The sequence below is a fragment of the Oryctolagus cuniculus genome, chromosome X (assembly GCF_051225735.1).
Source record: "Oryctolagus cuniculus isolate XC-2025 breed Fujian yellow rabbit chromosome X, ASM5122573v1, whole genome shotgun sequence".
In the NCBI taxonomy this organism is placed as follows: Eukaryota; Metazoa; Chordata; class Mammalia; order Lagomorpha; family Leporidae; genus Oryctolagus; species Oryctolagus cuniculus.
Window position 1 is genome coordinate 45,603,922 of NC_142888.1, and position 12,349 is coordinate 45,616,270.

Here is a 12,349-nt window from a genome sequence, read left to right on the forward strand (position 1 = left end):
AGATCCTACATGAGAAGTAAGTACACAGTGACTCCTGTTGTTGACTTAACAAACTGACACTCTTGTTTATGGCATCAGTAATCAACCTAGGCTCTTGTCATGAGCTGCCAAGGCTATGGAATCCCCCTGAGTTCACTGACTCTGATAATTTTTAGACAAGGCCATGGTCAAAGTGGAAGTTCTTTCCTCCCTTCAGAGAAAGGTACCTCCTTCTTTGATGACCCGTTCTTTCCACTGGGATCTCACTCGCGGAGATCTTTCATTTAGGTTTTTTTTTTTTTTTTCCAGAGTGCCTTGGCTTTCCATGCCTGAAATACTCTCATGGGCTTTTCAGCCAGATCCGAATGCCTTAAGGGCTGATTCTGAGGCCAGAGTGCTGTTTAGGACATCTGCCATTCTATGGGTCTGCTGTGTATCTCACTTCCCATGTTGGATCATTCTCTCCCTTTTTTATTCTATCAGCTAGTATTTGCAGACACTATTCTTGTTTATGTGATCCCTTTGGTTCTTAGTCCTATCATTATGATCAATTGTGAACAGAAATCTGTTATCTTCTAAAAAGCATTAAAACATCAACAACAAAAACAATATATACTGAGTTAATGATATGTTTAGCTTTCTTTGTCAGGTATCGTTTCTATCTTGGTATCATATATACCATTCATACATGCTAAGTGCTCTGACCTCAAGGATAAGAATAAAGAATAAACTTGCAAAGTGAAAAATTCTTGAGAGATGAGAGAAAAGAGCCTCAGTAATCAAGAAAATATTTGAGAGTCAATGAATTCACCTTTTTCTATTTGTATTTATCATACAGTTTCCATTTGTCAAACTTAAGAGAAACTGGAGAATCTGAAAAAGCATAGAAAATATTTCAATTAGGACACAATACTCAATATTTAGAAATATCAGTAGATAAAGAGGAAGTTATGAGATCCAACCAAGTAAAATTTAAAATTAATATACTTTTTTGGCCTTTGCAGGACTTTATATTGCGATCATTTATTTTTCTAAGATGGAAGTGCCATAAAGTAGCTCTAATAAACAATTTACAGAAGAGAAAGGATAAGTAGTTTTTAAAAATACATTTATTTATTTGAAAGACAGTTAGAGAGAAAGAGGGAGGGAGAGAGAGAGAGAGAGAGAGAGAGAGAGAGAATCTTCCACCCCTTGGTTCACTCCCCATATGACCACAATGGCCAAGGCTGGGCCCAGCCAAATCCAGCAACTTGGAATACCATCCAAGTCTCCAACCTGGGTGGCAGGGGCCAAGGTACCTAGGTCATCTTCTGCTTCCTTTCCTGGTGCATCAGCAGGGAGCTGGACCAGAAGCAGAGCAACCAGGACATGAACTGGCACTCAGATATGGGATGCCAGCATTGCCAGTGGTGGCATAACACACTGTACCACAACACAGGCCCCAGAAACCCTTTAAAATACTGAATTGGTACCTGTGCTGTTAGCTGCTGTTGCTCGTGGTACTTCTGTGTTAGTTTTGCCATATCAAGAAAAAGTGTAGCATATTTCCTGTAACATTAAATTCCACAAATAAACCAGGATTAAAAGATATTTGTGGCATTTTGAAGATATAATATCTAATAATACGCTGAACTGTCTGATTTAACATCGTTCACAATATTCTTCATGAATGTTATCCCCCCCCAATTCCCTGCCTGAATATTTTAGCCTTCAAATTTAACTCCTTTCAATCTTTGTCACTTAGTCCACACAAGTATCACATTAACATTTTTGAAAGCACAGATTACCTTGGTACTCTCCTAAATTTGACAAGATGAAACTCACTGGAAACCAAGATAATATTAATGAAATTCATTATTAATGATCACAGGAGCAGAAAATAATGCTTCACAGAACGCTGGAAGCCTTTTTAATCAAGACCAGTGGATTTACACAAAACTAGCATGTGAACAATATGACACTGCACCCTTTGTTTCAGATTAAAAAACTACAAATTTCTTGTACAGAATTAATTTTAAATATGATCTAAATTCCACAATGGGAAAATATTACAAATATTTGGGTAGAAGGGATCTCAGAAAGTCATTTATCAACTGTTGTCCAACAATTTTTGTCTGGTCTACCTATAAAACCATCCAGAGCCCACTGGTACATCATCAATCTCATGATATATAAGTGTGGTATGGTTAACATTCAACAGCAGGCCAATATGCAGAATTAAGATGAAAGACTGGCTTATGGTCAAAGTGAATGGAAATCTTGGCTTATGTTCAATGTGAAGGCCAGAAAATACTTTCATTACTCTCACTGTCTCTCTTTTTTCCCTTGCTGGAAGTGAAAAGTTTAATTTACTAAGTCAGTTACAAAAGACAGAATCATGAACTTAAAGGTACATTTGCACTTCACTGAAAGATTGGCAGATGAGTTCAAGTTTAACTTAGACATTGGTAGATAGTTCCTGGAACATATACACACATATATCCTCTAAGGAAAATAATTAGTTGTAAGCTGCTCTCACAAGTACTATTGTGCAACTATTTAGCCATTTAAATTTTGCCTTCGAACTCTACTACCTGAGCAAAGGCTCTAATGTTACAGTCATTGCATGCTCTACTATGTACTCTGTAGTTCTTTATAAAATACCAAAAAAAATAGCTTAAAGTATCCATTTTACAGACATAGTGAAAACAAGGCAAGAGAAAAGAACCATATATCATCTTGGGACTCACCAATACTTAGGAAATAACCCAGGAATGTAGGGCACAGTACTTAAATAAGAACCTGTTTTAACATATTTTTTTCTGTTTTTCCAGTGTCAGATGGAAACTGTTATCTGCTATGCTGCCCATACCTATACAATTGTCTTGGATGCTGGTAACTTATTTCTGATTTATACAGCGGTCTGCTAGTCAGCCAGAGTTCTGAGTTCTGAGCTATTGGAACATTAACAGCAGTACAAACGCTAAAGCATTTGATTCATGCTGTGGTTTTATTTAAAAGAAATGTCTTTAAAGCGCCATGGAAAACGAGAGTTCAGTTCTTCAGTTCAGAGGAAATCAACTTTAACAACCTTAGAAACAGACATTGGAAATCTTGATAAACACCCACTTTTCCAGTTCTGCTAATTTGCCCTCCATATTGTTTTGCTTCTCATTAATCTCCTGCATTTCAGTCATTATCCCCTGGAACTCATCAGGGGAGTTTCTGACATCTTCATTTCTCATTCCTGGAACCTAAAATGGAAATAGAATATAGTTGGGTTGGTTAGAAATTTCATACCATTAAGTATCCATTATAAGCACTAATGGGAGAGAAGAGGAATAGTTAATTTATGACAGTAGCCTAAATTTCCCAAATGTACCTCTATTTTAACACTAAACAGAATAGGCTTCATATTACAGTCATTGCATACATTCTCATCTTTCCCACTAATTTGAAAGTTTCTAGAACATGAGGAACATATTCTATGGTTATCCTTCTCCTTGATTCTCAAATAATAATTTCTACACAGAGGAGCTACGATAAATGTTCATTAAATTAAGCATGTATTTTGAGACTGAAGTTTACACAATAATAAATGTACAAGAATGAATACATTACAGTTTCTATTCTCACCTAATTGAAAATATCCTACAGGAAAAATAAAATATGCATACAAAGAGCTATAATTTAATACATAAAATACACAAAAACATTTAGATGTTATTTTGATTAAAAAAAAAAAAACTAGATTAGGGGCCGGCACTGTGGTGTAGTGGGTAAAGCCGCAGCCTGCAGTGCCAGCATCCCATATGGGCGCTGGTTCGAGTCCTGGCTTCTCCACTTCCCATCCAGCTCTCTGCTGTGGCCTGGGAAAGCAGTAGAAGATGGCCCAAGTCCTTGAGCCCTGCACCTGCGTGGGAGAGCTGGAAGAATCTCCTGGATCCTGGTTTTGTATTGGTGCAGCTCCGGCCGTTGTGGCCAATTTGAGTGAAGCAGTGGATGGAAGAGCTCTCTCTCTCTCTCTGCCTCTCCTTCTCTCTCTGTGCAACTCTGACTTTCAAGTAAATAACTAAATTAAAAAAAAACTAGATTAAGTTAGAAACACACTTTCATGCACATTCTGTTTAAACCTGAGGTCTGATCATCACCCAACTCTTTCCTTTCAGAAATGATTGTGAACAGTGTTGGAGAAGACGCTTTATCTCATGGATAATCTACAATGTGATTAATTCTCAGAAACAATCCAAAGTGGACTGTAGTTTTATTTTATATGCCCAGAGAGATGCAAGCATGTGAACTAGGATTTTTATAAATGAAGCACCATGTGAGAACTTTTAATGGAGAATACTGTCTATAACGATAATGTTATAACCATTTCCACAGATAGTGACTAAACAGGCGTTAATGACTTGGATCTGTACTGTTTGAATATGTCTGTAAGATACATTATAATATTTAATGACTTCTTAAAAATTCTCATTCATTCAGAATTCATGGCATAGGCACAATACATGTTTTTATTTAAGCAGTTAATGTCGCTCCCCCTCTTCGTGGAGGAACGACACAGGACCCTGCGCTGTTCTTTCGTCTGCTCGGCCCTCCCCGGGTTTGCTGCTGGTTCTTCCCGGGTTGGCTACTATCCCTTCCACCTCCGTGGAAGGGCAGTTCCCCCTGGCCGCATTCCCCACTTCCGCAGGGGAGCGGCACACCGCCGGCTTTCTCGGGGGCTGCACGGGTTCCCTTAGATGTTCCCCATAGATGTTCCTGGTGCATGCCGTTTCTCTCCTCCTTTATAGTCCTCCTCCGCCAATCCCAACTCGGCTGCCCACACGCCGAGTACGCTGCTCTCCAATCAGGAGCAAGTCCTACAGTTTATTAGTTGAACTGGAGGCAGCTGTGCAGAAGCTGTTTACTTCTCTCCCAGCGCCATATTGTGGGAGAGCAGATGCATAGAATAAGTCCTAATTCGAGTAACTTAGTCTAGTCCGGATTGCTCCCCACAGTTAATACAAGCAAGAGGGGCTGGTGTGGTGCAGTGGGTTAATCTGCCTCCTTTGATGCTGGCATCCCATATGAATGCCGTTTCAAGTTCTGGCTGCTCTAATTCTGATCCAGCTTCTGTTAATGTGCTTGGGAATGTATTGCAAGATGCCCAAGTACTTGGGCCCCTTCCACTCACTTGGGAGACCCATATAGAGTTCCAGGTTCCTGGCTTCAGTCTGGCCCACCCATGGCCGTTGACATCATTTGGTGAGTGAACCAGTGGATGAAAGATGTCTGTCTATGTGTATGTGTCTATCTCTGTCTCTCGCTGTGACTCTGTCTTTCAAATAAATAAATATATCCTTTTAAAAATTCAGAGAAGTCATAAGAATTACACTTTAACAGAATAAGGCAATGAATCAATTGCATTATCAATCACTCTAAATTTAAGCTTAATTTAGTACCATAACTGTACAAGCCTATGTTCTAGCAAGCAAGGATGTCCAGGCACTAGGTTTCTCAAATTGAAACTTAGGAAATGTGAATAGGAATTTCTAACTTGTTTCTATCTGCTGTCAAAATGTGTGAGAAATGAGTTGATTTGTTAAACATCCTTTGTGGGATTAACAGAACAGGAGAGAAGGTTAGACATGTAGACATAAAAAAGATGACTTTGAACAGCGGTATGTGATAAATTTCATCAGAACTCAGAATAGAGAGCAATCACATTTGGAATAAACCAGATGTCTGTTTTGATTTTGTGATAATGAATAAATTGCTTGCCATATGTTTAGCCCAGAACCTGGTCACTGTTCTGTGGATGATATGTATCATTTCCCAAATATTCACTTAACCAAATGAGATAAGTCTAACACAATACTAGAAAAAGCTTTTCTATTTTCAAATGGAATTGGGCACTGATTTATCTTAGTTTAGCTTTCTACTTCATTCCTCTACTTCACACAATGGAGATGATTCCAAGGTCACTACAATAATGCAAAGACCATGGGTGCTTTGGTATTATTGAAAAAATTGCACTGAAAATCAAAAGTTGTTCTATTGCAGTGGTTATTAACTCTTTAGTCTGAGGATCTCTTTAAAAATTTTTTAGAAACCAAATATCTTTGGTTTATATATTATATGCACCAATATTCACTATATGAAATTAAAAGCTGATAAAATTTTAGATATTTACTGATTTCCTAACAATAACACATTCATTACATATTAACATTAGAATGAAATTTCACTATACTCATGATAAAACAAAGGATGAAAATAGCCAATAATATTTTGGTATTATTTTGAATATATAGCTGACCATGCAGGTCCCCTAAATGTCTTCTATGTCCCTAGGGGTTTACAAATTATCTAAGTGATATTTCAAATCTTTATGGTTTTCCTTTTTGTCTTGAATGTCTAGAACACAGACATAATCTGTATATAATGTTCATGCAAAGTGTCAATATACACAGATATTCCAAAAGTGAAAAACTGTGTTACTATTTTATATTCTGTCCTGATTTTTATGCAGCCATAGGCATGAATGAGCAGATATGGCAGTTATTTTGTTCATTAAGAAAAACAATAAAATAATTACTTTATAACTTATCTTAGTCTCCTCTATTTCCTAAAACATTATATTCCCATCTTCATGGTAAAAAGATAACAACATATTCTTTTTTAAAAATTTATTTGTTTGACAGGTAGAGTTATAGAAAGTGATAGAGAGAGACAGAGAGAAAGGTCTTTCTTCCGTTGGTTCACTCTCCAAATGGCCGCTACGGCCAGCACCACGCCGATCCAAAGCCAGGAGCCAGGTGCTTCTTCCTGGTCTCCCATGCGGGTGCAGGGGCCCAAGCACTTGGGCCATCCTCCACTTCCTTCCCGGGCCACAGCAGAGAGCTGGACTGGAAGAGGAGCAACTGGGACTAGAACCCGGCTCCCATATGGGATGCCGGCACCACAGGCAGAGGATTAACCAAGTGAGCCATGGCGCCAGCCCCAACAACTTATTCTTTAGGAAGAGTGATCATGATTGTCTTTTTGGATAAATTGATACTTAATATCATCTTTCCAGGGAACTATAAGAAGTACTTAGCAAATGAGTATCCAGATGGCAAATCTCAACTGCCAATGACTTGACCCTTCAGACTTAGAGAAACTCTAAAATGTGCAGATCAAGGAAAGACTGGCTATAGCCCAAAATGCTATGGAAAAATATGTGGAAATAGTCACTCTACCTTGCGCTTAATACTACCCACAAGGTTGGTTTTCCCTTTTTGGAAGAATGGATGTTGAAATTCCTGCATATTTTTCTTTTCCTTGACGTGAAATACACTATCAAACGAAATCACCTTTCGGAAACCATCTAGTAAAAAAAGAAAAAGAAAATAAGATAATATAACAACAACAACAACAACAACAACTGCTTCTAAGTAGATTCTGAAGGGAGAGTTAGCAACCATCAGAATAAATAAACAATACAAAAAAATTGACTGCTACAAAATATTACATTGGTGAATAATTTTATACTCAGGAACTGAGATTTCAATAGTAAATTCTTTTTTGTTTATTTACATAAAAGGAACATATTTCAAGTACTTCATATATAGCTTTAAGAACATATTGACACTTTCCATCATCTCTCCATAACTTTCATCCTCTGTCCTCCTTCCTTTCTTTTCTTTCAATTTTTGCAATGACATATTTTCAATTTACTTTATAATCATAAGCTTAATCCTCCACTAGAGACTACTATTCCTCAGGAGTTTAGCAAGCATTATAGACAACAGTCAAATCAGAAGATGTCAGTTTAGCTCGAAATACATTAAGATTTTTTGTACTCTATATATTAGTTACAATTAATCAGAGAAAACATATGATATTTATCTTTTGGGGGTTGGCTTATTTCACTAATCAATAATAGTCCCAAGTTGTATACATTTTGTTGCAAAAGACAGGATTTCATTCTTTTTATGGCTGAGTAGTATTCCATCATGTGTAAATGTAACTTTTTTTAGCCAGTCATCAGCTAATGGACATCTGGGTTGATTCCTTATCTAGGCTATTGTAAATTGAGCTGCCATAAATACAGAAGGTACAGATAATTATTTCACATTCTGATAGAAAATGCTACCTTTTTTAAAAATAGAATTTATAAATAACTCTAGGGTACTAGTGTGGAAGCATGGACAACTGAAATCTATGTACAATCCTTAGACTGTATTTTAACCCATAGATTCAAATTTCTGAAACACCCACTCTATGCTGACATATCTCAACAATTTATTGAGTTGGAGAAAACGGTTTTATCTTTTCATGTTGCTCCATTCAATATTTGAAAACGATTCAAAGGAAGGCAGTCTGAGAAAGGAGAAAAAGCAATGGGACTTGAAGCGATGACAAGTGAGGTTATCTGTTCCTGAGTAATCAAGAATTTGAAGTATTTTGTATGTAAGCATAGATGTTTTTAATGTAAGAATTCACAGCCATGGGTAATAAAAAGGAAGCAAAATAGAGACTAGTAGGCATACTGTTCAAAAAGAGCAGAAATGCCACTTTCTAGATGCAGCCTGATGTACTTATTAATAGGGAGTTGGGAAAGGATAACAATAGGAGTGTAATGAGGTGATTCAAAATTCTGTTGATACTAGATATAACTTACCCATCTCATTACTCTAAGCTCATGTAGGAATCTGGATTTATGAACACACACAGAGATTCATAGTTCAAAGAAAGTAATCAAGGAAGGGAGAAAAATATATTGGTAGCTGTTAGCCAGAGTGGGTATGTATGAAAATGTTCATATGTGTAGAAAAGTCCAGATAGGAGTTGGGGCAAGATGGTGGTATAGTAGTGGAACGTTCCTGGTCACACAGTGAAAAATGGATGATTAATGAGTAGAGGGGATACAAGCAGGGGGCAGAATCACAAAATGTTTGGGCGGAGTGGACCCAGAGTCCACCAGAGACTGCTCGGGGCCACACTGGAGGAAGCAGAGAGGTGGCTGAGGTGTACAGAAGGAGTGGCAAGGGTTCCAGTGAGGAGAGAGGTGCCGCTTCCTCAGCAAACCAGGTGAGAGGTTGCGAGTCCATGGAGATGCACAGTAATGAGTGGGAAATTTGGTGAATAGCACTTGGAGCTCTAAGTGGGAAGAAGGAGAAATTCTGGGGGATGGGCAGAGAGGTTGAACACGCCAGGATCCATTGGTGTCATCCCCCTCCCTCCAGCCAGAGCTACAGCCATCGGGGAGAAGCCATACTGATTGTTTACATTTTCGAGTGTAAGCAGTGGGCTGCAGCGTCTGCTTCCCACACACAAACTCATCAATTGTAGGGGCCACCTCACAATACGCCCCACCTGGGAACAAGGATCACAACAATTCAGAGTGATTTTCCCACCACCATGCAAGTTGTACAACGAGTAATACTAAACAACGAAAACCCAAGCTTGTTTTATGAACAAGCAAACAGGGAGCCCAGCCCCAGTAGACGGGGCTTCTTAGTACACCAAAGCCCTGGTACCCGCCTTCATCAGGACCCAGAAATAAACAAAACTCCAGGAAGTGGAGCTGCATGCTTCCACTTGCAATGGGCACAGACACATAGCAGCTCATAGCAGAGGGAAATCAATTTAAAACTAAAACCAAGCAGAAACCAAACAGAAATGCCAAGAACAAAGGAAAAAGCTGGAATAAGAATAAGGAATAATTTATAAACTCACCAATGCAGCAATCTAAATCTTCAACAATGGAGGCTGAAGAAGAAATTGAGACTGTGCCAGGAAAGGAATTCATAAAATTAATAATCATATTACTTAGAAGAAATCAGAAACAGATTCAAAATCTGAATGAAAAAACTCCCAAGAAATTGAGATTTTAAAGAGAAGCCAAAATGAACTACTGGAAATGAAAAATTCAATTGACCAGATAAAAAATGCAGTGGAATCTCTTAGTAATAGAACAGATTAAATAGAAGAGTGAATATCAGAACTAGAATACAAACTTCCGGAAATAATAGTCAAACCAAACACAACAAGAAGAAATTAGAAAATTAAAAATCATGGTTGCAGATTTACAAGACTGTATCAAGCGATCCAACTTATGGATCATAGGAGTTCCAGAAGGTGTGGAAAGAGAGAACAGATTATAAGGCCTTCTTAATGAAATTATATCAGAAAACTTCTACAACAGGCAGACTGAAAGAGACATCCAAGTATAAAAAAAGCACAGAACTCCCAACAGACACAACCAGAAAAGGAATTCACCACAACACATTGTGGCAACACTCAGCTCAGTGAAACACAAAGAACAGATCTTAAAATGCGCCTTAGAGAAACAACAAATCACATTCAGAGTTAATCCAATTAGACTCACCTTGGACTTCTCATTGCAAACCCTACAGGCAAGGAGACAATGGTGAGATATATTCCAAATACTAAGAGAAAAAAACTGTCAACTCAGAATACTGTACCCTGCAAAACTCTCATTTATGGATGAAGGAGAAATAAGGATTTTCCACAATGAGCAGAAATTGAAAGAATTTATGTCTTTACCCCTAGCCCTACAAGAAAGTTCAAGGCTACACACAGAAACACAGAAACAGGAACTTCACTACAAAAGAAAATGAACATAGATAATGATCCAGCAAAAGTATAAACTAAATCCAAAATACATAAACAGGTCTATTTAAGGAAACATGGCAGGGAAATGACAGTATTTAACAATAGTTACACTGAATGTAAATGGTCTCAGCTCCCCAGTTAAAAGACACAGATTAGCTGAATGGATTAAAAAAGAAAACTCATCTATCTGAGCCTACAAGAAACACACCTTACCAACAAAGAAGAACACAGACTGAAAGTGAAAGGATGGAAAAAGATATTCCATGCTAAGAGAAACCAAAAAAGAGCTGGTGTGGCCATCCTAACATCAGACAAAATAGACTTTAACACAAAAACTATTAAAAGAGACAAAGAAGGACACTATATAATGATTAAAGGGTCAATTCAACAGGAAGATGTGACTACTATAAATGTATATGTAGGGGCTGACGCTCTGGTGCAGCGGGTTAAAGCCCTGTCCTGAAGCACTGGCATCCCATAGGGTGCTGATTCTAGTCTGGGCGAATCCTCATTTGATGCAGCTCTCTGCTATGACCTGGGAAAGCAGAGAAAGATGGCCCAAGTGCTTGCACTCCTATACCCACGTGGGAGACCAGGAAGAAGCTCCAGGCTCCTGGTTTCAGATTGGCTCAGTTCTGGCCATTGTGGCCATCTGAGGAGTGGAACAGTGGATGGAAGACTTCTCTATGTATCTGCCTCTCTCTGTAACTTTCAAACAAATAAAATAAATCTAAAAAAAGTATATGCACCTAATCACAGGGTGCCTGGCTATTTGAAAGAATTATTAAGGGATTTAAAGGGAGATATAGACTCAAATACAATAGTAACGAGGGACTTTAATACCCCACTTTCAGCAATGGATAGCTCAACCAGACAGAAAATTAACAAGGAAACAATAGAGTTCATTGACACTATAGACCAAATAGACCTAGCAGATAACTACAGAGTTTTCCACCCTATAGCAAGAGTATACATATTTCTCCCCAGTGCATGGAACTTTCTCTAGGATTGACCATATGCTAGGCCATAAATTGAGTCTCAGCAAATTCAAAAGAATCGAAATCATACCATGCATCTTCTCAGATCACAATGCAACGAAGCTGGAAATCAACAACGCAAGAATCTCTACATCATATTCAAACACATGGGGAATGAACAGCATGTTTCTGAATGAACAGTGGGTAATAGAAGAAATCAAAACGGAAATAAAAATATTTGTGGAAACAAATGAAGACGACAATACAACTTACCAAAATTTGTGGGATACAGCAAGAGCAGTGTTAAGAGGAAAGTTTATAGCAGTTGGTGTCTACATTAAGAAACTGGAAAGGCATCAAATAAATAAACTGTCTATGCACTTCAAGCATCTAGAAAAGCAGCAGCAAACCAAACCCAAAACCAGTAGAAGAAAAGAAATAACTAAAATTAGAGAAGCAATCAACAAAACTGAAACCTAAAAAGCAATGCAAAAGATTAGCAAACTGAAGAGCTGGTTTTTTGAAAAAATTTACAAAATTGACACACCATTGGCTGAACTAACCAAAAAAAGTAGAGAGAAGACTCAAATCAATAAAACTAGAGATGGAAAGGAAATGTAACAACAGACACCACAGAACTAAAAAGAATCATCAGAAACCGCTACAAAGAGCTGTATGCCAACAAACTGGGAAACCTATAAGAAATGGATAGATTCCTGGACACATACAACTTACCTAAATTGAGTCATGAAGACAAAGAAAACCTAAACAGACCCATAACCAAGACAGAAATTGAATTAGTG

The 12,349-nt window shown here is 37.9% G+C and overlaps 1 protein-coding gene across 1 annotated transcript in view; it reads right to left on the reverse strand.

Annotated features, from left to right (window-relative positions):
* Positions 1–12,349, reverse strand: part of LOC103351887 (heat shock factor protein 3) — an 88,165-nt gene that overhangs the window by 44,115 nt on the left and 31,701 nt on the right. The window contains exons 3-6 of the mRNA XM_051827140.3: positions 7,188–7,315; positions 3,088–3,212; positions 1,452–1,527; positions 791–852 (exon numbers count right to left, since the gene is read on the reverse strand). Coding sequence (XP_051683100.1) covers positions 791–852; positions 1,452–1,527; positions 3,088–3,212; positions 7,188–7,315 — 391 coding nt within the window. The remainder of the gene's footprint in view (positions 1–790; positions 853–1,451; positions 1,528–3,087; positions 3,213–7,187; positions 7,316–12,349) is intronic.